General features: G+C 37.0%; 1 protein-coding gene across 2 annotated transcripts in view; it reads left to right on the plus strand.

Annotated features, from left to right (window-relative positions):
- The window catches only part of USP48 (ubiquitin specific peptidase 48), a 61,881-nt gene extending 40,697 nt beyond the window's left edge, over positions 1-21,184 (plus strand). For both annotated transcript variants that reach the window (XM_051988305.1, XM_051988306.1), the window contains exons 14-27: positions 466-596; positions 2,907-2,978; positions 6,633-6,757; positions 6,874-6,996; positions 7,368-7,429; positions 7,955-8,065; positions 10,404-10,534; positions 11,029-11,135; positions 11,697-11,801; positions 13,067-13,222; positions 15,474-15,599; positions 17,341-17,389; positions 17,912-17,938; positions 18,968-21,184. In XM_051988305.1, the coding sequence (XP_051844265.1) occupies positions 466-596; positions 2,907-2,978; positions 6,633-6,757; positions 6,874-6,996; positions 7,368-7,429; positions 7,955-8,065; positions 10,404-10,534; positions 11,029-11,135; positions 11,697-11,801; positions 13,067-13,222; positions 15,474-15,599; positions 17,341-17,389; positions 17,912-17,938; positions 18,968-18,990 (1,348 nt within the window). In that variant the 3' untranslated portion in view covers positions 18,991-21,184. The remainder of the gene's footprint in view (positions 1-465; positions 597-2,906; positions 2,979-6,632; positions 6,758-6,873; positions 6,997-7,367; positions 7,430-7,954; positions 8,066-10,403; positions 10,535-11,028; positions 11,136-11,696; positions 11,802-13,066; positions 13,223-15,473; positions 15,600-17,340; positions 17,390-17,911; positions 17,939-18,967) is intronic.
- Positions 21,185-27,464: the final 6,280 nt, after the last annotated feature.

Genomic DNA, 27,464 nt, shown 5'->3' on the forward strand with positions numbered 1-27,464 from the left:
AACCAACTATTTTTATTATCATATAACCTCTGATTCAGGAGACACAGCCTACATGAAATTTCTTAGAGCACCAGGCAGCTCCACAACCTTTGCATTTTTCTCCCTATTTAACTTCAAGGCAAACAAACATTGTTAGCTAATGTCTGAAGGTGGATTGAGTAGGGATTCTAGTGTAAAAAGGGATATGATAGTAGTCAGGAACAAGGAGAGAGGTCAATGGCAAACACAAAACTGTGGGGAACAAAAGCAGCTCATGGAAGCGCCCACAAAAGAGAATAAACAGTTCTAGCAATCATGATGGTGATGTACAGCAGAGCAGATAGTGCAAGAGGGAAATTTCACAAACCAAGAAAATTTGACTACTTGAATGGGATGGGGAGTAGAGGAAGTTCAGAAAAATTAGGTAGTAAAGGAGAGAGCATATGCTTTGTGACATTAACTTGTTTGTTTTTATTTGTTTCACAGTAATGAAGGCTTCTGGGTAGGGAAGTCTTCCTTACGAAGTTGGCGACAGCTAGCCCTAGAGCAGTTAGATGAGCAAGATATTGATACAGACCAAAGTAATGGGAAAATGAATGGTGACACCTTAAATAAAGGTAATGATACTCTCGGCTTGTATTTGTTATATTTTTAAACATCATAAATTATTTTGTTATTATAAACTAAAGCTCATTAGTTGTTTGATAACTCAAAACTGAGTAACAAAAAGCCAGAAATCTTAACAATCTCACACTTATTTAGTGGCTTCATTCATAAACATGAATAATTTATAATACATTCTTAAATTTTGAGCATTTTCAGAGAAAAAGCATGGCCTCAGTCATTTGTCTTTTCAGCAACTATTCCAGACATACTTTTATATTCAGAAGAATATTACAAGAGTAATCCCTTTAATGCTTAAGAATAGATGATTGTCAGTGTCTTTTACTAAATTGTCTGCAATTGGCACTATACTACTAACAAGTATCCTTACATGAGAAATCCTTCTGTTATTCTCTATTATTGTTGAGGGTTAATACCATCCTTAGCAACCATAGGTGTCACCTCTGATTCTTCACTGTCACCTTCCTTCTGTGTCCAATTGGGTTCTAAGTTGTTTTTTTATTTTTTTTTCTCCTTTGCCTCATCTTTAATGTACCCCTTTCTCTCATCTGATATTGCCACCACTCTGGTGCAGGTGCTTATCACCCCATGTTTGAGCTGCTGTTGAGTCTCTGCCTCTCTTCTCTCCCCACTTGAGTCCATCCTGTATTGGGTATCATCATTGACCTTCCCAATCATTTCATTCCCTCTTACGTGGTTATCACCTCAATATTGATAGTCCTCTTGTTTAGCATTTAAGAGCCCTTCTTAACCTACCCTCTCCCTTTCTTCCATAAATAAATAAAAAATCTCTTTCTAGACTTTTTTTTCTCTGTCCTTTAAGTTGCTGCTCCTCATTATATGCTCCATCAACCTGACCTTGGGCATTTTACTGCTTGTCCTTTATGACATTATCCTTATTTCTCTCTTGTCTTGGGCTTTTCAGCTTCATCTTCAGTCTTCCACAAGAAGACCTTTTCTGTTCCTTCTTAATGTTTTAATGTAATTTTTTCTCTCTCTTAATTACCTGTCTCTCTCTACCTATGGGCTTTTTGTTGGGGGGATGGAGGGGCTTGTTTGATTTTGATTTTTTTTGGGGGGGGGGCAGGGAATGGACTCCATGTCCAGTACAGGGCCCAGCACATGGTACTTTATATATGTTTTGACTTCCTTTCATACTCTGTAGTATAGATGTATTCACATACTGGAGAAAGTGTAATTTGATTTAGTTGTCAATGCTTCAACCATGACTCAAAAGAAAATATAATTATACAAGTTATTGGTTTGTCTGAAGGTATGAGCCAAGCATTTGGTAATTTGGTATATTCATTAGACTATACTAGATAATTATCTGTAATACAATTGAGTTTAGTTTGGATATATTTTTTTTTAATGTTATAACCCTTGTTGATTCACGTCTTGTTTTGTGGAGATGAACAAGCTTCATAGAATAGAATTCCTAGTTTATGGAGGATAAAAAGATTTGGAAGTCTCTTCATGTAGGAGTAGTCACCATTACATGTTGAACAATCCACATGTAAAATAGATGTTCCACTTTGGATTCTCCTGAAATTGTGTTGGGCTCTTTCTTCCTTTTTTTTTTTTTTTTTAAAACAGTCTTTGTTCAGTTTTTCATAATACCTACTCCAACACCCTCAAAGTCACTAAAAGCTCTTGATTCAAAAAGAAACTTTCCACCCCCTGAATCGTGCACTTGGGAGCCCTTTATCCTACATTACAAAACATTCTTGGCACGTTTTTCTCCTGCCTGTCAACTAGATTGAGCTGTCTTCACCATTGTTCATTGCATGTTCTCTTTTTAAGTCTGTGTCTTTAGCAACCAATGTAAGTCTGTGTCTTTAGCAACCAATGTGGAACACAGGAGCTACTTTGAATATTCACAGTCCCAGTCCCTTTTATGGAGCTGATGTTCACTTTATGTGAAGCACCTCTACTTTTACTAGAGGCTTTAAGCCTTTTCCTTTATCCATTTTCCTAAAAGTGATTTCAAGAATATATTTCTTTAAATGGTGAAAGTTTGAGGATCTTACAAACCCCAGTCAGTATTGTAAATGAGCTTGGCTTTGGAACATCCTTTCATTCTGTGCACTTACTTAATTATTCTGCTGGCTCTGTGTTTGAATCTTTTTTGCACAATGTGTGGAAGACAAAAGATACCTGAAATGACCAGGAGAGCCCTCTTAGAGCCATGTAGGTAGGGTGCAGTAGACAGGAGTGTAGGATGGCACCACTTGGGCAGAGTTTAAGTGTGAATCTAAACTGTTTGCCAACTTTAATGTCCCACCTGCTTCTCTTCTGATCAGATGATTCCAAGGATGAGAAAAAAGACGAGGAAGAGGAGTTAAATTTTAATGAAGACATCCTGTGCCCGCACGGTGAGCTTAGTGTTTGCCTTCTTGGCTAATTATTATAACCTTAATCTTCTCAGGGTCCAGATATTTTCTCTCTTGCATTATGGGGCAACAGGAAGGGTAATTTTTAAATCTCTTCTGGAAAAGAGAGACAATCTCAGCCACAGAATAACTCTACTGAGTCTGATGTGTTACCCACTTGATTTCCCAGTTCATGCTGATGCCTTCCTTCTTTTTGCCATGCCTTCATTATACCTCCAATGTTTGCCTTTTTGTTTGTTTGGCGTAAATTTAAGAAAGATAGTAAATTTAATAGTAGCAAATTACTTGGCCAGTTTTTTAATTGGATTTCTTCTTGAGAAGGGTCCCTTATTCTGTTCAAATATGCATGAAAATGCCATCTCAAAAGTGCTTAACAAGCACTTAGAAATTTTTTAGATGAATTAAGTGAGAAAGTCAGAGAGTCAGCCTGTGGTGGCAAAGTTACTTAAGGAACAGATCCAGTTCGCAGCCCCTCCTCCTCACCCCAGAGACATACAATGGCCCCCATCACAGCAGCACCTTGAGTGACATCAACTCTATGCTTCTCCCTTTTGTGTTTGAAAATCTCCATTACCGTTACAGTTTTTCATTCAGGTCACAGTTGTATCTTGCCTATCCTTATGGCTAAATTGTAATTTAAATTTTAGTGTTATTGATTGAATTAGATGTCAAGATTAGTGTTTGTAGGATGTTGTGCTATGTGAAAACAGTATTTACATCCTTTTTACTCTCCTTTTGCTATTTATATCTAGCTTTGCAGTTTGTAGTTTACTCTGAGCTAAGTTGCAGTCATCGTAGCTTTTCCAATAGACAGCACCAAAATCATGATCTCCTCTCCCTGATGTGCTAACATCCTGTGACATTTAGAATGTTCATTGGTCCAGTAGTCAAAAGAGAGCTGGTATTTCATTGGCTTGTTCTAAAGTAACATTTGGTACTTTCTCTTGGCTGTTGCTAGGGGGAAAATTCTGTACTGTTTTGAAATAGATTAGGGAAGATGGAAATAACCAAATTGGGTTGTCTTGTTAGTGTATGTTAAAAACAAATTCAGCCATTAAAATAACTCTTAGCCATTCTCAATTTAAGGAAATAAGAATGTAATTGGGGTTAAATGAAACTATCTAAAAATGAATCTGCATTCTGTGTTTCTCACCTCACTGTGAACAAAATAATCCATTATCACTGGTGTCAGAGGGATGGTGGGGCAAGAAAGGGGTATTATTTAGAAAAATGGATGAAGGAAAAAGTCATGGAATAGGAGAGATAGCAGACACAGTTTTGTCTCAATAAATTGATTTATGTTTGTAGGGTTTTATGCTTATATGCTTTTTTCCCTGTTTGATCACCTGTGATAATAGCATCTAGTTTTTTTTTTTACACAGTAATATTCTGATTTTAACATCAAATAAACTGAGTTAATTTGAAAGATGGTGACTTCTATCATAATAAAACTGGTAGAATGACAGTCTCCCAGCTTCCCAGTTTCTAAGTCATCACCTCTAATGCTGGAATTTGTCTTCCATACCTGACTATACATGTCTTCAATGGGGTTAGTTTTTCTTGCTTTCCCAATGGGTAGGTATGAGGTGAGAATTTGAAACTGAACCTAAGATTGGATTTTTTACAAAACAATATGTAACAATTGAGATGCTTGTTGAAGAATTTATGGCCAACTCTGTGCCTGAACTTAAGGTCATGCTAGTGCCATCTTCTTGTCAACATAGTTTTGATGGTGTGGCTGACCTGTCTCTGGGGTATTTTGCCATTTCTTGTTTATATGGGCAAATCTTATCAGCATAATATATGGGGAAGCATTACAGGACAACTTTCAATTATGAAAAACATTCCATGCCTGTCAAACTTCCTGGGTGCCATTGTGTAAAACTTGGGCAAGTCACCTCTCTATTGATAATAAGGTTGTTGATATGAAATTCTAATCCTCTGGCTCTGTCTCTAGAAGATTGTTTTTGATGCATAAAATAAAATACATTGAATCTCAAAGAAAACCAAGGATTTTATTTTGGTGGTTAAGAAATCCTGGTCTTTCAAGAACTGTGGGTAATTGTATACAATCTAGTGTAAGGAGACTGTTTTTCCATGATAATATTAAGTAGCAGAATACTAAAATCGCAAAATGGAAAAACCCAAAAGTCATAGATCCCAAATTAAGAACCTGTGTTAAAGGCCTTATTTCTTCATATGTGGTTTCAGTCCCATGTTAGGGTTTAGCTTTCATCTTTTCATATAAAAGGTCTCATTAGAACACTAGGCAATACTATATTATATTTATTCCCTCTCTTACTGAAAGCTGTTGATTATTCCCTCATATCTAGGAAATCTCTTAAAATGGTTGTTAAAATTGAATTAAGGAATTGATGCTTTGCAGGAAAATTATGCTTTCTGAAGATGAAAAATTTCAAAGTGCTATTAATTAGAGGACCAAATAATATATCATTGGTCATTGTGGTTTATAAAGACCAGCAATGCTATATTGAGACATATTTTAAGGGATAGCGCAAAAGACTAGGGGTGCTTGTCATTTTAGATTTGATTTCTGTATTTTCATATTTCTTAAATGTACTTAAAATGATTGCAGAACATTCTTAGAGCATAAAATACTTTACATAAATATTAATTTCACCTTTATATAATCTATATTAGGCTAAGATTGAGTTTCAGTATTCTATGGTTAGTTGCTATTCCAGTTAACTTTTAATAAGTATATTCCATTGACAAAATTAATTCATAAAGAATGTTGTCTATTTTATTTGACGTTATGGAAATTTTAAGTAGAAAACAAATTGCCTTCCATATTTCTTCTCTATCTAATGTCAGGTAAAGGAGAAGAGGTGTAAGAATAGAAATAAATAATGGTAGGTACTCTGTATATGTTTTGTATAAATTGAAGAACTGATTATCAGGCAGGATTTTACTACTGCCTTCACTTGCTCTTCAATTATAATTCACACAGATTTATAACAATCAGAAAGATTTCAAAATAGAGGAGTTTGGTTTTGGCTCAAATGAGCAAACACTATCAAGCTTCAGGATTGTATGGACTCTTAGGAAGACTAACAGATTTAAAAGTTTCACTCCAATATAGTTATTAACAGACAAGTTCGTAACAAGCTATTGGCATACAGAATTTTTCCAGTAAACTTAATAACACAACTAAGATATAAGTCTTTCAGCTAATCTTATGGTTCTCACATATCCTCAACTTTGTAGGAATGTGATTTTTCAAACTGGAAACTTTTGAATAGCAGTTCCTGGTGGATAATCTGTAAGGCATTAAATTCCTGCTGTTGTACAGAAATGGAAACAGTGGTGAACTAGATGTATGACTGTCTGGCAGGGAATCATGGAATTCAGTGTGCATTTTCAAAGGCATGCTTAGAAAATAGAAAGTCATACCTTTTAATAGGTATCCAGGTGGGAGGGAATTGTGGCACTTGCAAAGTGAAAAGAAAAGTTACGATTTCTTTAGAAAGTGAGAGCAAAAATTCTCTTCCAGTAAACCACCAAGGAACAAGGAGAGTTGCTTTGTGATTTGGGATTTTTATCTCCATATGCTAGAAGGGCTACTGTATTTTGTGCTTTTTCTTTTTCAAAACCAAGCAAGATGGTTTTTTACAGGTAATTTATGTATAACAGAAAATGAGAGACGGCTTGTTTCTAAAGAGGCTTGGGGAAAACTGCTGCAATACTTTCCAAAAGCTCCAGAATTTCCAAGTTACAAAGAATGCTGTTCTCAATGCAAGGTATGTTATGTTGGTATGCTTTGTTATTTGAGATCGCTTGGGCTAACTCCGCTATATATTGTAATAGTTGTTTAGGAGGGAAGATGAATGAATTGATGTATTTTCTTCTCATGCAGATTCTGGAAAGAGAAGGAGAAGAAAATGAAGCCTTACATAAGATGATTGCAAATGAGCAGAAAACTTCTCTCCCGAATTTGTTCCAAGACAAAAGCAGACCCTGTCTTAGTAATTGGCCTCAGGTATGCAGGATTGAAGAGACCAACAGGATAACCTTTTTAACAAGCTACTGCTACAGGGCCTAATGACCCATGTCAGTCTGATTAAATGGATTTTCTCTTTGACCTGTATTTATTGGTAATGAGTTAAGAAGGCCTTGTTAAATGCTATTATACAATTGTAAAATTAGCCATTTAGTGGCAAGAAATGAAAAATGGATCTATAAAAATTGTTATAAAACACATGTGGTCATTTTGTTTTGTGATTCAATGCTGTTAGTGATTTTCCTAAAACTTTCTTCTTAAATGTTAATTTAAAATTTTGTTATATGAAGTATGTATGATTTTTGGTAATAAACGGGATTTTTTTTCCCCATGTGAAATGCTCTTTTCAGGAGACGGATGTGCTTTACATTGTATCTCAATTTTTTGTAGAAGAATGGCGGAAATTTGTGAGGTATTTTAAACTTTTTTTTCTTATTTCATCATTTTTTGGACTCTATTTAACCCCACCCATTTAAATTTTCCCTTCCTCCCATTCTGCGAAGTGGCATCTCCTCTTCCCTAGCCTTGGTAGAAACTTTCTCTTTCTAAATTTTGTTCGGCAATTTTTTTTTAATAGCACTGAATTTACATTATTATATCCTGAAGGTTTCAGTATCTGGAATGAAGAGTAGACTTACAATAAATGATCTTATAGATCATAGAAGTGTAGCATTGTTTTGAGTTGAAATAATAATTTTTGGCAGAAATAATACAGAATCACTTAATATGTGATAGCTTAAGCCCTCATAATTCTGCAAAAAGTCCCCATATATATACCGTTATCTTGTTTAGCAAAATCTACCCAAATGAAAAGCTTACCCCCTGTATCTTTGATTTAGAAGAATATGCTGCTTATATTGGCACAAAATTTGTATTTTTTTTCCATTCATGCATTCAAATCAGAATTGTTTTCCTTTTTATTATCCTTTTGATATAGGCGGCCTACCAGATGTAGTCCTGTATCATCAGTAGGAAACAGTGCTCTTCTCTGTCCTCATGGTGGACTTATGTTTACTTTTGCTTCCATGACCAAAGAAGATTCTAAACTGTGAGTTTCTATTGTTCATGTGTATTTGCTCTCTGTTGAAGTGATACAAAATTTGTCTCATCATTTAAGTCTTTTTTAGAAACATATTTGCAAATGCATCTTGGCTTTGGTTATAATTTTATTCTTTTTTTTTTCCCCTTGGAAAGCCATGTCTTTTCCTCATGGACTTATCATTAACAAAGGAAAAGTTATAGTCAGCAGTCAAGTGATTCTTCCTATTTATTTGTTGGTACCTCCTGAAATGTCTTAATTTTTCTTTGAATACACTGTTCATTTAACTCGGAGAGATATGTCATCCCTGGAGTGCCCTGCTCTGTACCTTTCTCTGCACTTGGGGTTTCGAAAGCTTAGATCAACTCTATTGTCCCAATACATAGCCTTTTTATAGTTATCATTTCCAAATTTTGGGGTTAGGCATGTGGCGTGAAAATTCAAGCAAAATTTTTTGGCCCTCCCTTTGAATATAAGAGAAGTTTGGATTTTGTTTTTAATGTAGTGTTTGAATCACTTTATTGAAATTTTGAGTTACTATTATGATATACATGTTTTATGCATTTGTTTTTCTAATCTTTACCTCTTGACCTTCCACATAATTTCTTGTATATATTCATAATACATTGAAATGGCAATGGAGAAAGTGATGTGGAAAGGAAAAATTGCATTCAGGTTAGCCTTGTGGAGTATTTATTATGTGCCTCTTCTACCTCTGCTTCCCCCCAACCCCCTTTTTTAAAAATTTATTTTCCACATTTACTTTTCTAATGATGAATAGTTTTTTTCCCCCTTCCCTCCCTCCCCCCCAAGATGGTAATCAAATGATATAGTTTATACATGAGCAATCATTTCTGCTTTAGTCATGTTGTGCAAGAAGAATCAGACCAAAAGGGAACAATTATAAGAATGGAAAAAAAAAAATGCTTTGATTTTCATTCAGTTCTTTGGGTCTGATAGCATTTTTTAAGCATTTTCTATTATTTTCTATATTTCTATTATTGCAGAAAAGAATATTTTCCCTTTTAACAAAATTAACAAAGGCTCATTATGGAATATAGGCATTAAAGAAGCTAAGGGGGTAGGAGATAGAATTTTAACTGGGACTTTGAACAAGTCAAGAGTTGGAATGAATTCCTGACATATTAGGGTTAGCTCATAAGTAGAGCAGTGTCAATGATTTATAGAAAAATAAAAGTCCCAGGGGTATGGAAGGCTTGGAATGCCAAACAGATTTGTTATTGCTGGATCATGTTGGTTAGATTGCATGACAGATAAATTTGAGTTTAATAATGTAGGAATAGACTTAAAACTATTTTCAGTTGCCCACATGTGAGGTGAAGAAAGTCTTTATCAATGTGTTCTTGCTGTCAGTGGTGAAGGGGAAGTATTTCAGAGAGATGTTAGAAAGCAAGAGAAATTGGAGAAAATGGAGAGGAGTTATAGCAACTAGATTAACGAACATAGGTGACAAGAAAGAAAGTGGTTTTGGGGAATTTCAAAATAGCATCATATGCGAAGGTCTGTAATTTTAACTAGTTGCAAAGATATTTCTTTTCTTTTTTTGCAAAGATACTTCTTAAGAATTCCTTCCCCAGTTCAGAATTGTAATAGACTGGATAACTTTGTTCTTTTGATGGGACAGGTAGATGTGCACTGTCAGAGACTTACTTTAAAGTTGAAAGCAAAAGAGAGGGACCCAGTGAGAACTTTGTCTTAATTACTTCATCACTTATTGTCCTAAGTGGGACTCAAGGGTCTATCATCCAGCTCCATTCCAGGCTGTCACTTAGTGATCAGTTGAGTCTATTTGAGAAGGATCAACACTTGAATAGCTTTTATTTTTCTATTATTTTGTAAATAAGTTAAAAGTTACCATTTCATCATTTTAAGCTACTTTAAAAATCATTGGAAAATATTCTGATTTTCATGGCATTCCTCTGAATGATTAAGTATTACTAGGACTCCACGTACCCTAAAGAAATCCATTTAGGTTTGATGTTAGCAATATAACAATCGGAACTATTTAGAAAGCTCAATCAGGATGTTGTTAAGTGAAACTAAATGAAAGATGTAATGACCATTCATCAGATATCATAAAGGGAAGGAACTACTTTTCAGGTATAGGTTTGAATTTTAGCTGCTTAGACTTGAACCAACCTTGAAATTCTTTCATGTTGAGTAATTACTCAAAATTTAATGATGCTAGAAAATACCTTAAGCTTTTCTAGGTACACTGTTCTTCCTGTTAAATGACCTGGAACTTCTTCTGTTAGAATATTTATCTTAGCTAAGATGTTGGTGTGTGACTTCACGATGTCATAAGGTATGGTGTTTCTTTGCACAGTATAGCTCTTATATGGCCCAACGAGTGGGAGATGATACAAAAGCTATTTGTCGTGGATCATGTAATTAAAATTATCAAAGCTGAAACGGATGATGCAAACCCTTCGCAGATGTTATATACGTCAGAACCCAGTAAGTGAGCTTGTTCTTACATTGTTTTAGGTGGGCATGGGGTATAGAGAAAGTATAGCACATGTCAAATTGGGCTAATTAAATTTAATAGTGTAATGGCCCAACAGGCTGCTAGCTCCAGTGAAATACTTATGCATATTCTTTGGCAGGCCCAAATGTAGAGCACTTTCATGACAAATTTGGATAATATTTTTACATGAGTGCCTGCTTTGCTCAGACTCTGCCTCTCATTTAAATCTCAGAGCTCCTTTCTCTTACCTGAAACTAGCCACAGAAAGAATTTGCTGTATATCCTTACCCTGTCTGTGATCCTTCAGTCTTTTCATAATCGGGACTTGTAGATAGACTTTTCCTTCATAGGTACTGTATAAAGAGAGCCCAGTGTAACTTGTAAATTGCTGGGGACATGTGAATTGCTCCATTTTATTCCCTGCTTGTAATTTCTTTTGTCACTATATTTCTCAAACCTATTCCCATTTTTTAAAACATTTTAGGTCTTTGTCCAGAATGCAGGGAAGGGTTATTATGTCAACAGCAGCGGGATCTTCGGGAGTACACCCAAGCCACTATATATGTACATAAAGTTGTGGACAATAAAAAGGTATTTATTTCTTTTTCTGGATGTGGTTCATTGATATTCATATTTTGAACTTTTTTTTCCCCCTCTGTAGAGATGTTAATACTTGGGTCTTTTGGGGGCAGTAGAGGGATCATTTCTGTACATAATATAAAACTATTGAGGACTTGTATTTCTGCCTCAGAAACTTGATTGAATTGTAAATTCACTTTTAGTCCTAACCTCCTCCTGAAGCCATCTGAGCTCTCTATTTGGATTTGGATTTTAGTGAACAACCATTATTTCATCCATACATAATTGCAATTCCAGAATTGGCTATACATCATCAGAATCCTGTGTAACAGATTTCTTTAGAACCTTTTTTTAAAAAAAATTGTCCACAATTGTATATTTGTTATGTTCATTCACTACAGGATCTGAACTTTTTTACTGTCCTTGATTTTAATAAACGTTGCTCAGTCTTCTAGACTTAAATTGCCTAATATCTTGGGAATTTGTCTTTTGAAAAGCTGTTAGATGTTTATGTTGCTCAGTGGTGCACACCTCTTCCCAGCTATTGATTCTGATTCTCTTACTATACTGTAGGTAATGAAGGATGCCGCTCCAGAGTTGAATGTTAGTAGCTCAGAAACTGAAGAGGACAGGGAAGAAACAAGGCCCGAAGGGGAAAAAGACCCAGACTTTAATCAGGTAAATATCAAATCAATTTTCATAGCATTTATGCATAGTTTGGATTCAGAGAATTTCTACTGAAAATTAAATTTAGGATTAATAAAGATAATAAAGATAAATAGGATTTAGGATTAATAAAGATAAAATAATCACTTTTAAGAATGTGGTTTGTAGTTCAGGTATAATTAAGCTACTTTTAAAAGCAGGTGGTGTGTAGCTAAGTATATAGATTTCTTTGTATTTAGGGATGTATTGTGCCAATCCACAAAATTTTGCCGTACTACTGCAAAAGACAGTAGAAAAATCAACTAAAGCTCTTTCATTCTTCAGTTGTTCTCTAACTTCACTGATCTTGTCATGATCATCACAGCTCTGAATCCTATGTATCTCCCTTTCCATGTCCCTGTTTCTTTTTCCTCTTTGTCTTGTGCATTCCTGGTACTCCACTGTCTGGTTGTCAACTAAGAAATGCTTTTTGGGAAAGGGAGAGGACAGTGAAGTCCAATGTCTGTAACATTCCCACAATAGCTGCCTTCTGCACTGACTGTACAAGTCTTAATTCAATTGCATGGCTAAGACCTTTTCCAAAGTTTAGCTAGATATTTTCTGGATTGGGACTTTGTTCTGGGACCAGCTTCTGCCTTTTATATATTCTCTTTGTCTGAACTGGCCCTTCTAATTCTTTTCCCTCTGTGCATTCGAATGTCTAGAATTCAATCTACGTTCTTCCCTTTCTGTCTTCTTTCAGAATTCCCAAGTGGAGATTGGTTTTGTTCATCTTCCTTTCCTGCCTTATAATGGTCCCGTGTCTTTTTAGTTCTCTATGTTCATGGGCCTGTGAAAACTTCCCCCTGTCCTCCAATTAAATTCCTGTTTTCTTTGCCCAGCATGCTCACATACACTTCACATAGCACTTGACACTTCTGAATTGCCCTTGTGTTTTTGTCCCATATCCCAAATTTAAATAGCATTGGAGGATCCTTCCCTGTTAGTTGGGTGGGAAAAGTAATGAATAACTGGGTAACATCACCCTTAAAAAATCAAGACTCCCAACTTTTTCGCACTTCTACATTGCCTTGTGGCCCTAATGAATTGGATTTTGTCATCTTTCCATTTCATTGTGTTCTTTTTTTGTGTTACTTTTATACCCCAATATGATGCATAAATAAAAAGTGATTTATTTCTCATAGAGAGGTTGGACCCCTGTAGGCTCCACTGTACCTTTAGATTGTTTGTGTGACCTGTTTTGCTCTCTGTAATTTAGTTTGGATGGTTTTTCCTAGGCCAATGGTGGAACAAAGCGGCAAAAAATTTCTCATCAGAATTACATTGTTTATCAGAAGCAAGTCATTCGACGAAGCATGCGGCACCGTAAAGTTCGGGGAGAAAAGGCACTACTTGTTTCAGCTAATCAAACATTAAAAGAACTAAAAATCCAGGTGAGAAAAGGGAGTAAACAAATTCTTGCCCTACGTTACGTACTACAAGTTAAGTAAGAAAGGACATTTGTCTTTTACAGGGACTCAGGAGTTCTCAGAGTGTGTTGACCTGTAAAATTGACAGGGCATTCTCCATATTTGTGAACAATTGATTTATACTGAAACACAAAAAAAGACAGGGTATCAGTTTGAATAACTATTGTTAAAATTTTTTGAGGAGCAATTGTGTTGCATAGAAAAAGCAATCTTATCTGATTTAGGTCTATATATAGTTCATGCTTGACCTTATGATTATACATTGGGGGGGTGGTGATACTTCCCAGCAAATTGTAAAGAAAACATTTTGTCAATGTTGAAAAAAGTTGTGCTAAGTTCCTGCTCCTGCTACTATTGTCATTGTGTAAATATTTCTAACTAACACCTTAAATTTATTAAGTATAACAAAAATAAAGGGTATGTGTTGGTTTTTCCAGGATAACATTTTTGTAAGTCATCAGTATTTAAAATCTGAAATGACTGACAGTTTTGCTCTTTCTTTGCATCACAAATAAAATTCTAATGATATTGAGGCATACTAAGAGGACTTGCAAAAGTCTAGTCTTTTTTTATTTGTGAGAAGAGTATTCCAAAGTTACAGGTGTTCCTCACTGAGGGCAGTGGTCATTATTCTCTTGTATTATCTTCCCATGTAAAGTGGGTACAATATAAAGTATCATCAATTATCTATACAGAATAATTTATAAGTGAATACCCATTTGGGTCTGGTAATGGCTTTAACAGTGTTATTCATATTCTGCCTTCACACTTAGATTTTCAGTGATGAGAAGCTATTCTGATTCTCAAATTGTCAGAAATTGGTTGAACAAAAGTTTTTTTCTTCTTTTAGACCTCTTTTGAACCATATTTTATTCTTTTGAGGATGACAAGGCTGCCCCTCATTGTGTGAGAAAATTAGTATTCTCTGTGAAAAGTTCACTTATTATAACCTTATCACTTCTCTTATAATGAAAAATCCTGGTTGTTGAAGTCCAGCAGAAGATCTTTTCCTATGGTCCTTTAAGTGTTGAGTTTGTTTTTTTATATTTGAAATTTGTGATCAACAGTCCTCTATTAAAGGCATATGATATTGTGTGACACACAAGTAGTTAATTGAACACTTCCCCTAATTGCCACATCTACATCCCAGCATCACCAGTACAGTGGCCAGCCTACTTTCCTCAGCTCAGTGACTATGGAAGTGGGAATCATTCTATAGTACAATCCTCCCAGCAATGGCATTCTGCCCCTGTGGATGAACAATTTTTTATTGTTTTCACTTTGTAGATTTTCCTTTTTCAAGAAGAAGAAACTGAAATTAACTCTCCCTCTGTTGCACTGTCAGCCATTTGAAATTGCTGCTGAAAGACAGCAAGCAACAGCTGTTGGGATGAACTCCCCCTGACAATTCTTGTTCAGTTTTCTTCTTTCATCTCCCATTCTTCTTTTCAGAATCCCAGGGAGCCAAGCAGCAGCCAAATAAAGGACAATGAGCCCGTTTTGCAGCCCTGCTGCTCAATAGCATTGTGAATCAGATTGAAATTTGTGTTCCTTGTAGGATCTTTTATTATTGTGCATAAGTGATAGTGAAGCTATAAGAGATTTAATGTGGATCCTTTCCTTTCGCTATTGGAGGCAATATTAGATTATCTTCCATTGCCATTTGAGAGGAAATTCTTTCTGATTTCTGATGCTTGGTGTAGAAGATCACAGCTGATCTCATCATAAAGAATTTTGGTGCAACAGTGAGAAATTTTCATTTGGCCATTTGATCGATTACATTTAGATATAAGGAAATAATAAGGAAAATAAGGAAGGCTTCTACACTCACAGGCTGACTCTTCCACTTGTCCCTCTGTGTCTTCCTTCCTCACACATCAAGCTACTTGTGAGCTCTATCCTTTGTTTAGAACTGAAGATAGGCAACATAAGAACCATGAACTTTTCATAAACTAAATTGTTAAACAATAGCTCTTAAATTTAATTCTTCCATCACTTCCTGCCCACCATGTACCCTAAGTATGTTCCTCGATATATTAGGATATGGGTCTCAATAAAAATTCAACAAATGGGTTGACTTTAAACCCTCCCCAGGCTTTTGTGGAACTGTCACTTTTCTTTTTTGATTGTCAGCAATTGGGTGTTAGTATCAATGTAAGCGGAGAATGTTTTTTCCTTTGTATAAACAATCACATTTTGTTTTGTGTTTGCCCAGATCATGCACGCCTTCTCAGTAGCTCCTTTTGACCAGAACCTTTCGATAGATGGGAAAATCCTAAATGATGACACTGCAACCCTTGGTACTCTTGGTGTCATTCCTGAATCCGTTATTTTGTTAAAGGTAATAAAAAGCTACTTGAATGAGATTTTCTTTTACCCATGTTTAAAACATCTTGTGCTTTTTATTATATATGAATATTGTATATGAAATGATCTATATATACATCTATATATCTATATATATACAATTTATATATATTCATATATAACATTACATATTCATATACAATAAATTTACATATTTTTGTATTTGCATATATTATATGTTATATATGAATATTCTATATGAAGTAATACATGTGAAATTTTGTGTTGCAGAAGGGTAAAAGTTCTTAGTAGTGCTGAGTGGTCTTCTATGACTGTGCTAGGAGAGTTTCATTCTGTTGTTTTTGACCTTATAAGTTTATAAGCTGCTGTGCACTTGAGTACCATTTTGACACCTGTCTTTTTGTTCTTGTTCCTAAATCTACATTTTCACCCTAGTGCCATTAGTCCTGAGCCCCCTGAGCCAGGTGTGCATGCTAGCTCTTGTTTATATAGTCCTTGGACATGTCATTTGGGTCTTAGCCTCTTTTTCTAATTGAGAGGTTTGGGAGATTTCTTTTAGCTCCGAATATTTTGTTCCTCTGCTTCCTTTTAACTCAGGACATAAAGTTAGGGATGTCTTTGCCTTTTGTACATTTCTGTTATTCCCTTAAGACATTTAACCCTAAACTTCTTTAATGTATTTAATACTTCCATGTCCCCCAGATTTTTAAGTTACATGGGTTGTAATAATGGTTAGGAATTAGCAGACCAGATTTCTTTATCCCTTTTTGAGACAAATATAGAATCTCCTGCTTCTATGACTCTGAATGCAGCATTACTGATCCTGAACTTAGGTGCCTGAAACCCAATGAATCATAAAATATCCCATTTATGTTGGAGGGAAATAATTATTTAGGTAATTTTTTCTTAAATCTGTCCAAATAACTATTGATACTTATGCCTGTGGGCTCAAGTTTGATCAGCCAATTCTTTGCATTCTTCTATGATTATCATCATAGGAGGAGGAGGTCTAAATGGGTCCCTTTTTGGGCTACACTCTTTCTGTTTGTGTCCTTGAATGATTTTAACATGACCCAGAAGGCTTCTCTGTGAACTCTGGCCTCCTTTCTGACTCCATCTTTGACCTGTATGTCAAGGTCCATTATGTCAAAGACCTGTTTTCATTGCTTATTATTGCCTTGCGACCGCATGGCCATGGTTTGTGGAAGCCTCTCCCTTTGCAATAGGCACTGTAGGGAGCTTAGTTCTTCTGCAGAACCTATCCCATTCATTTCTTCAAAGCTTGAACCCAACTCTTCATAGACATATTTGTTAGCTGACACAATCACACTCAGGGAAGAGTAGAAAGTGTAGTACTTGTATAGGAAGAATCATCTGAAAAATGGCATCTACGGGATATTTCACTTGCCAGAGCTTTCCCATACATTCATTGTTCTCTCACTGACCACCAACCCCCATAATCCTCCAATCCCCAAAGGCAATAGTAACAAGAGCATAACAGATTAGTGAAGTACAAGACTGCTTAAGTGAGGAATCTTAAGAGAAGAGCAGTGGGCACAACTAGACTTCTGATTCTTTGGGGTCACCACTTGGAATTTGGAAAACGTTCCTTTTAACTTGTTACCATGAGAACATACATTCTCACATGAGCCATTGAGGTGTTAATTTTACATCAATCTCATTGCTTCTAATTCAGAACTCCATTTCAGGGATTATGTTTTCTGTCTTTTGAGTTTTGATTTTCCCCCCCACAGGCAGATGAACCAATAGCAGATTATGCAGCAATGGATGATGTTATGCAAGGTAAGACAACTTTTTTCCCCCCAACCCAGGGGTTGAATGCTACACATTTTGGGAAATTGTTTTTTTAAAAAAGTGCAGTGCTTATGTTTTTTTTTTTTTTATATTAAAGACAAAAAGTAGAGGGAAAATAAATAATATAACATAATAACAGCATAACTAATCAATTTATTTTTAAAACTTTGATGCACTATAAATCACCTGTCATTCCCACCTTAAGTCACAAGATGAATAGGGCAGCATGTTCTGTCAAGTCTTACACTATGCTGCGATGCTTGTTATTAATTTTTTGTTCTTGTTTTTGCCTTAATATGCTTTTTGGGAGTGCTCTGTATACAATTTCTTTTCATTGTGAATCTTGTTTTTAGTTCTGCTTTCTTCCTCCTGCATCTATTAGTTCATTATTAAGGAAACAATTTTAAGTTATCAAGTTTACCAAAGACAAAAGTTTGAACACTATGTAGTCATTAAACATCTTATCGTTTGCTTCTCTGACAAGTTTTTCTATTTTACATTCTTTTTTAGTGTGTATGCCTGAAGAAGGATTTAAAGGTAAGAACTATCTGTCATTATTTTCCCCCCTGAATGTCAAGGACCAGCTATAATTTTCTGAGTGTAAAACTTAAAAAGTGAAATTTGATTATTTAAAGTTAAATTGCAGTAAGAATCTATACCTGTAATTCATGTTAGCCACAAGTTGTTTTTCAAAAATATCAGTTTCACCCTGGTTTTGAAACACTACAGATAGACTGTCTTTGGGAGTAACCCTAGTCTGCCAGTTAGCAGAGCTGTCTCTGTTATTCCAGAGAGTATTTGGCTAGTATTTAGTATTTAGCTAAAAACATGGGCAGGCTAAATGGGCCAGTTTCTTCCCCCTGTAATTCCCACTTCACAATTGAGCCTTTTTCTAGTTTCTCCTAAATTATTTCAGGTTTAAACAAGGCTGCTTATTTGTAATTGACAGAAGACTGTGGATGCTCAGGTTGTAGGTTTTTGTTCCTCCATTTTCCAACAGTAAGCTTTCTTATTAAATGTTAAACCCTGAAAACAAAGACTTCTTTAGATTTCTCCCCTTTCATTTAGATAGACTTTTTACCAAGACTTTCTTGCACATTCACCAACTCCTATATTGCAATCTCTGCTTTATCCTTGAAAAAGCGCCCCCCCCCCCTTTTCAGCCTATATCCTTGATATCTGGTACCCTCCTCTCCCTTCCACATTGTCTCCATATATTATCAGTCCTCTTGCCGTAACTTAAGCTCTCCCTTCTTAAGATCCCAAATGTCCTCCAACATTTAAAAAGCCTCACTAGTTCAATTCCCTTAAGCTTTAGTGTCTCACAGCTCTCCTTTCCCACTTGGTAATAATCTGAGTTTAGAGGGAGGAGGGCTTGGGAGTACTTGCATCCATAGGTCACCTCTCTGACCTCTAGTCAGTTGAAGAGTGAAAACTCGCAGCAGTTGTTGACCAACCGGGACACAGTCTTTGAATGGCTTGTAATTTGCTTGTTCTCATAGAAATCATTGTTGTTGGGTGGGTTTGGTTTTTTTTTAATTCTTTATTTTTTTTCTCCCTTTCTAGGGACTGGTCTCCTTGGACATTAATAATATGAAAAATTGCTGACTGCTTAAAGTGACCATAAGGGAAGGAGGAGCTTGACATTTTAGGGCATTATTGCAAAAGTGAATTTAAGAATAAATGGTTGCTTGACTCTTCCAGAAGGCAGGAATCCATTCAAAAGTGACTGTCCCAAATGCCTTATGTCAAATAAAGCAGATTGCACTGAAGGACATCAGACTTCAAGGAAATGTTTCCCATTTTATATTTAAGGGGGGAGGGGAGTTTGGGATAAAGGGTGGGGCTCGGATTAAGGCTGAACAAGTTTAGTAGCAGTAACAATATATCATGTTTACATACAGAAATTTATATAGGGAAGGAAATGAAATCCAGTTGTATTTCCTTGCTCAAATTTCATACCAGAGGCATTTGTTCATAAGGATTTGTATTGCAGTAGATGAACAAAATTCTGTCTTTCAGAGGTAATTCTTTATAGACCTGCTTACAAATACCTGTCTTAAATCTAATGTTATACTTTCAATAAAGCATGAAAGTAAACAACTTGTTAATTGTGGGAAAAAAATGTCTACCTTTTTCCAGAGGTATCTGTACCAACATGTTGATTGTAGCCTCTCCATCAAAGCTATCTAGTGATTTGTTTCCAGGGTTAGTGAAATCGGCCATTTTGGAGTATTGATTTTAAATGGAAATCTTCAGCCTCGGGGGTCCTTTGCTTGAGAGCATTTAGGAATGATGGGAAATTGTAACCACTTGAGGATGCCACTGCCCAGAAAGAGAGCCATACCCAGCACATCCTGCCTACTTATAAGGTTGGAAGCACCAACCTGACCGTGTCTAAAATGTGACGTCCATTTCAGGAAGATTGATGGACCTGAAAGTGAATTTGGACAGTATGTGGCTCTCCCAACAACAGAATCTTCTCTCTTCCCCCTCCCTCTCCACACTCCAATCCCTTTTGGTCCATTGTTTCCATGAATTCATTTGTGTTCTGGAATGCCCAGGAAGTATGTTGTCCTTTTATAACTAATTAAATGATGTTGTTTTTCTCTGTGTAAAATATATAATGGCTACAATATTTTATACAACTTGCTGAGAAGCAGTCAGATTGTCAGGAGCCCCCGGAAAGCCAAAAGGTTTTCTTGAGGATCCTGAAGATGTAATTTCAGACTGGTGTGCTGCCCCTCTTTCATAAATGATCTTTCCTCCATTGAGTGTTTCTAAGCTTGCTTATGGCAGTGATGCTGAGGAAGGCTGGGGTGCTGGCACTCAGTTTTTGCTGTGATTCTGTTTTAAGGCTTGTGTTTGTGTTTTGTTTTTTAAGAAACATTGCTAAAAATTAAACTCGGGAAAATAGATTTAATGAAGAAAAGCTTTGCGTCAGAGGAGAGATGTTTAATCTTGATGGTGTCCCTTTGCAACTCATTTTTTTAATCAATAATTATGGCTGTACTGTAAAATTATCACTCCTTGTTTGTTTTTTTTCTGTCTGTGTTTGTAATATATTCAATCTGTGCTCCATGAGGAGGTGGGGGAATATTTAATTAGCATGTGTGGGATAGTGAGAGTAGCACAAAGGATTGACAAAAACCATCCTATGAAAAGCAGCTGGAGAGCTCTTGATGTTGGCTTTGAAATGAGCACAGGAAAGGGACTGAAAAACTGAGACTACAGCAAGCCCATGTTGATGTTGGCTTCCAACCTCTTATTTTGTGCCAGGAAAAGGGGACTGGGTCTTGTCATGATCCCTCGAGCATCTTCTTCTTTCCCAAGGTAAAGACTTCAGCAAACATTCATTCTGCTCCTCTTTTGTGCTTGATGAAACGGCTGCCTTCCTTCTCCTGCAGACAGTTCTGGGCTGCAGCAAGAGCCTTGGTCTCAGGATCGACACCCTCACTCCTGTACATAGCCCCCAGAAAGTTGATATATTTTTCTCAATTTGCTGTTGATAGCATTTTTTTTAACTAGGGGTCTTTTCCTTGCGAACACAGCCTCTGAATTATGTAGGCCAAGTACTGTAAACTGGGATGTATAAGCAGATAGAAATTTGCAAAAAACAAACAAACCTATGGTTGTATTCAATGCCCTTGACCTTGTGTATAAGGAAAACAGGTACAAGATGGGATTTTGAAGTCCATTGATTGTTCTGTCTGTATTTGCAAATATGTTGGACTAAATTGTTATCTGAATTGTGGATACCTTATTAAAGTACACAGCATTGTCTATTTTTTCCTCATGTTCTTCATATGCATTGTATGTGTGTAGGGTTTATATTGGATTGTAGAAAGATGATTTTCCAGTGGTTTTCTTTCTTCTCAGCTCCATTAGTTTGTTCTACATCTGACATGTAAACACTTGAGAAAATCTAAAAATATAAGACTGGCAGGGTCTGTGCAGTTTCATCTCTTTTCTAGAATAATTTTCTGCCAAATTAAGCTTGTGTAACATGAGAGGTGCCATGTGAATAATAGTGACTATTTTTGCCCCCCAGTGTCTCCTACTGGGTGCCTCAGGCACTTGAATGTTTTGGAGCCCTCGGCCACATGGAGGGCCCTTTTGGCAGATTCCCTCATTTTTGTTTGAGACAGAAGTGCCGGCCTATTGGAAAAAGTAGGCCCCCCGAAGTATATATTGGCCTGTGACTCGAGTGGGTGAGGCAGATCCCTGGGGAGGAAACTACCACAGTTGAAAAGTAGCTTTGTACTTATTCTTGCATGAGTACTTTTGTTCTTTGCAACAACCCTAAAGAAATTAGTGCTATTATAAGTTAGCTTTCTTAACCTGAGAAAAGGTTAAAAGTTTTGCTAAATTCTACGACAATCTGTGCTAGAAGCGTTTGAGAGTTTGAACTCTCAATTCTGAAATCTAACCCAATCTTCTTAGCCGAAGTGATTAGATCATATTAAATATTCTCTCAAAAATTTTGTTCCTGTTTATCAAATTCTTATCAAATGTTTTCTTAAGTTTAAGGTCAAATCAAAACTATAAGACTAAATTTATAAAATGAAATGCAGAATAGTTTGGTTGACAGAGAATTGGGCTCTAAATCCCTCTGCTTGTGTAGACAGCATGACCCAGTGCAAAGGACAGTGGTCCTGGAGGAAAGTACTTCAGCTCTGTCCTCAGATGCTTAGGACCCTTGGCATCTCTGGCCCAGAGCTTGTTCACTTGTGCAATGGGTATATTAAAAGCTGCTTCTCCCGTGGTTTTGAGGATCAAAAAATTGGGTAGTTATCCCTTCCCTATATATATGTGGGCCCACTCCCTAATCCCTGGCCAAAAGATGAACAAAAGCAAAAAAAGTGACATTGATCCTTTAGTTCTTATGTACCAAATGATTGCCTCTCTCCTTCCACACCCCCCACCCCCCATGACCTTGCTTCTCTAGTGAGAACTCCAAAGCAGGTCTGACAACAGGTATCCCAGGTGCAGTTAAAAGGGCACCTGGGTTTGGAGTGGTAAACCTGCCCTCCATTATTTGATATATTCCTGTCTTGTACATAAATGTGATGCTCCTGGGTGGCAGTCATAACTGATGTCTAGTATGTCGTGTTCAGAAAGAGATCCCAGTGAACAGTTACTTTCACGTTTGCCCGAATTTTACATCTTGACAAGTTAGAACTGAAAATGGGGCGTCTCTAGCCAGGAGAGAAAATTTTTCCACCTAGGGAAAAGTGACCTACCAGTCAAACCAATAGGACCCATTTGAGGACCCTGTGATCTGCAGGCCACACTGCCAAGCTCAGAGCTTCAGTCTCCTTGGGGTCTATTTAAAGACAGTCAACCTTTGAATTGAGAATTAAAAAATCTCACCAGATGAGGTCTCGGGAGGATCGGGGGAGGACCGTCCCAGTTTGCAACTCCAAAGTCCCACGGACCCCATGCTGGTCTAGGGTTTGGTGGGCTCTAGCGGGAACTTTTGTTTGAACCGCATTCGTTGTTCCTAAAAGTATGGTCCTAACTTCCTTACTACCCAGTTCTGGAACAATAGGGAGGCACTTAGAAGGGCACTCTATCCCGTAGCTGTGGCTTCAGTCAATTTAAAGGACTTTTCCCCCTAAAGGAATTGTATAAGAGTTGGTCCCCAAATGAGTTCTTTCATGGATTTTCTGTGAAAAGCTATATAGTTGCCAATAATGTTTTTTTAAAAACTGACCATAGTAATCTCATGATGACTCCCAATTGGGACTCTTTTGAGATTATTTCATCACAATGCATCCTAATCTTTGCATTACCTGCCCTTTGAATCCTAGAAAAAGCTAATATTTCTTAACATAGAAGTATAAGTTGCTCATCATGAAATGTTTAGGACCCTAGAATAGGTCCTAAGAAACAAATTATTTGGAAATGTTTCTATATCTGACTACATCAGTTCAGGGTCGATGGCATTTGTCTCTTCCATTTGTCCACTTAAGTCAAATTGAAAGTTTCTTTCCCATTCTGCTTTATGTATATTAAAGCCCAGATGGGGGTCAGAGCATTCACATTTGCTGGTTTGAATTCCAAGAACTACATGGTACACTCCAGGTACCCTCGGTCTGAATGTCCCTTTTCCCAGCATGGCACTGCACAATGGGGATTTTCAAAGGGCTAGATTTCCATTCAGTCTAGCTTTTCATCGCCCATGTCCAGCAGAGTCAGAACAAAGACTCTGCAACATAGGAAAAACGGATTACCACCCTAGAAGGCTGCATCTTCTGAGATGTTTACCCTCCTCAAACTGCACCTCCCTTCCTGCTACTTACAAAAGAGCCCTCCTGCCTTCTTCCTGACCACTTGTTCTTAGAAATGAGCGCTAAGTGCTTGTCCAGCATAATTATGGTATTGATCTCGAATAAAGAGCAAGGTCTAATTTCCCCAGGAGGGGAAAAAAGCCCCCAGCTTTCGATTCATTCAGGCAAGTCTGTGCCAATGCATTTGAAATGCAACTGCTCCCTGGTGAAGGGCTTAAAGCAGGGCAGCCGGGTGAATTCTAGAGCAGAATTGGAGCAAGTTCTGCCATTTGAATCCATGAATCCAAACATGAATCCTGAGAGCGAGTCCAAAGGAGGAAAGGAAGCGGGAGCTGAAGGCTGGGCAGCCGTGTGAAGAGTGACTGGATGGGAGCCCAGGGGACGCTGCCTCTCAGTAAGTTCCGTTCTGCTCTTTTGCCCTACTGTTTCCTTCTCTGTGGGCATGGCGAGGTCCCAGGGGAAGACCGCCTGCCAGCTCTGGAGTCAGAGGACCTGGCTTCAGCTCTTGGCTTTGTTCCTCTGTGAAGGTGTCCCTTTCAGCTTTAAATTGGTGACTAAATGATCCTGATCTTCCTAGGAAAGTTACTTCTCTGTGTTCCCTTATTTGTAAAATGAGTTTAGACTTGGTGACCTTGGAAGATAACACTCAATTCTATGCAAATCTGACTTTCCTAATTGTGCTGAATTTGTAATGCTATCATATATATATATATATATATATATATATATATATATATATATATCTGGCCTTGGCTTTCTTTGCACATGTGTTTCCATCTACATTTCCTTTTTAATGCTTTCTGATTCTTAGTTCCATAATCAAATCCATTGCTTCTGCTATTGCTACTAGAAAGTTGTCAATGTGCTTTTTCTTTGTCTCTCCCCAATCCCCAATACTTTCTAGCCAAAATGACCCTCCATGGCCACCAACTCCTAATGTATTTTTCCTGTTATAGTATAAGCAGGCAGGGGTGGTTTTCCCTTGTACTTGTGTCTTCAGCTATTGGCCTTTAGTAACTGCTTGATAAATGCTTTTTAATTAATTGATTCATTTGTAATAATGCTTTCCTTTTTGTGGCATGCTTTACAATTCATGAATTGCAGTCTTATTTAGCTGAACAGCCTCAATCATGGGAGAATGGTCTTTTTCAGATGAAGTACTTTCTAGTTGTAACTTGTCCATCTTGCATTTGTGATTTTTAAAAATCTAAGTATTCTGGATGAGGAAGGGAAAGATGAATTGAGATTCTATTTAATCTCAGGATTTAAGCAGGTACAGATCTTGGATGCTAACTTCTCCTTGAACATGAAACTCCTTTATAATCCTCCTAAAATAACATCTAGCTTCCAAAAATGAGTTGTATGAGCCTAAGCAAATCACTTAAACTATGTCTGCTTCGGCTTTTTCATCTGTATAGTAAGATGATAGTACTTCTAGTGTTTTTGTGGGGAATCAAATGAAATATTTGTACAATGCTTTGTAAACCTTAAAGCATTATATGAATTCTATCATTCTCCAACAAATGATTAAGAAACCTATGACTTCCCAAAGCTGCTTTTCCTAATTACAGGGAGCAAGTAGCTCAGTGCTAGGAAGGAAAGTACCAAAAGTCGAGGCTATCAGGAAAGGCTCCATGTGACAGTACTTGAGCTGCATCTTGAAAAAACAAGGATTTTAGAAGTTAGAAGAGTGTGTTCCTGGGACAATCATTACCATGGTCTCTAGATTGGAGATTGAGCATTGTGTGTAACAGAAGGCTTTTTTTGATTGCAGAATATAGGAGACAGAGCTATGTCCAGTGAAACTAGAAATATAAATTGGTGCCAAGATGTAAAGCATTGTAAACCTTATTAAAGAGATTTTCTCTTGGAGCCAATAGAAAGCACCTGGAATTGAGTAGAGGAGTGACATAGATCTGCATTTTGGGGAAATACATTTAGCTGCAGTGTCAAGGAGAGAATGAAATAAGGGGCGATAAGGTATTAATAATCCATGCAAGGAGTGGTGAACCTTGAAATAAACCTGTGGTTGTGAGAACCGAGGAAAGCATTTGGGACCTAAGAGGCATTGTATGGGAAGTATGTTTCCCTCCAGGTTTCCTCAGATCTTGTTTACTTGAATTTATTATCAAGGGCCTCTCTGGTATTCTCATCTAGCAGAAATGGTAAAGGTGAAGAAAAATGAATCAGTAATGTTGATGCTGAGATTACAAAGCTAGGCAATGATAAGGTTGGTGGGTGCCTTCACTAGAAACAAGAAGGTTTGGGGGAAGATAATGGGTTCAGTTTGAGATTTCTCTAGAATCCCAATTTGCAATGTCCAATAGGTCATGTGGGACTGAAGTCCTAGGATTATGTATCTAGGTTTAGGAGTTGTTTGCATAGGTGAGCTAATTAAACCCAAGGAAGCTAATGAGACCATCAAAAGAATAAAAAGGGAGAAGAGGGCCTAGAATCAAATCTTGATGAATTTCTGTGGTTAGCAGGTGTGATGTGGATGATGATTTGGATAAAAAGAGCCAGAAGAGGAATATTAAGAAAAACTCCAGAAGAGAGAGGATTCAGGAGGAAGAGGGTAATTGTCACTTGTAGTGGCCAAGAAGAATGAGATCTGGGAAAAGATCATCTGATTTGGGTACTTAGGAACCATCGATAATATTGGGAAGAGGAGTTTCAATGGCTGATGAGATCAGAAGTTAGATTGCAAAAGACTGAGAAGTAAAAGATGAAGGCATTTGGAAGTGATAATAGACAGCTTTTTCTAGGAGTTTGACTAAGAAAGAAAAGAGAAATACAGGGTGAAAGCTTAAAGCAATAGTAGGATCTACAGTTTAGGTTTTTAAAACTTTTTAAAAATAATTATATGAGAAACAGAAAGCCAATTAGGGCTTTACCTGGTAAAGCTTGAGAGATTGAGAGATAATAGACAATGAACCTGGAAACCTTAGGTTGGGGCTGGTTTATGGGGGTTAAATTTGAAGTCAATAGATAGGAAGAGCTTCCATGCTCCTCTGTTTTTGTGGAAAATCAGGACATTTGCCCTTCTGTCATTCTCATAATCTTTTAAAGATCACTGATCTAATGGCTTAGTAACATCTGTCAGTTTAGCTCACCCCCAAAACTCCCCACCATACCCTCCGATGTAGTTCATCTGGGCCTAGTGGTTGATCTCATCAGGGGCTGCTAGTTATTATCTCAGGAAGCAGCATTCTGGTAGCCACTTGTGCTCTGTCCTATAGTTCATAATTCAATCTCTTCTTGATGGAGAAAAGGGAAACAATAAAGAATAAGCAGTTCTGGCTTCTTTACTTTTTAGCATTCACAGTCCCATCTACCTTAAGCAGCTGCTAACATATTTCTTCTTTTATTTATTTTCCCAGTATAGCTTTAAAACACACAAATGCAAACACACACACACACACACACACACACACACACACACACACACACACACACCCCTTTTGCTGTCCTTAGCTTTCCTTGCCTGCTTCAGTTTATTGTGAGATTGATCATTCTTGACATTGTCCTTACAAGACTGCCACGCTTTTGCATTCATCCCGTCGTCTGCCCTTGCTTTCATCTTCTGTACATGTCTTTTAAAAAACTGTTTGCTGGTGAATTCCCTATAAATCCACATTGCTTTCTTTCAATTAGTCCCTCCTTTCCTTCTCTTTGTGTCTTCAGAATTTCATTTTTGAGTGGCCCAACCCTCCTGAACTGAATTCTGTAGATTTTATTAGAGGAATCCTTTAAGATCTTTTCCCCCTAAG

The sequence above is a fragment of the Antechinus flavipes genome, chromosome 3, assembly GCF_016432865.1.
Source record: "Antechinus flavipes isolate AdamAnt ecotype Samford, QLD, Australia chromosome 3, AdamAnt_v2, whole genome shotgun sequence".
In the NCBI taxonomy this organism is placed as follows: Eukaryota; Metazoa; Chordata; class Mammalia; order Dasyuromorphia; family Dasyuridae; genus Antechinus; species Antechinus flavipes.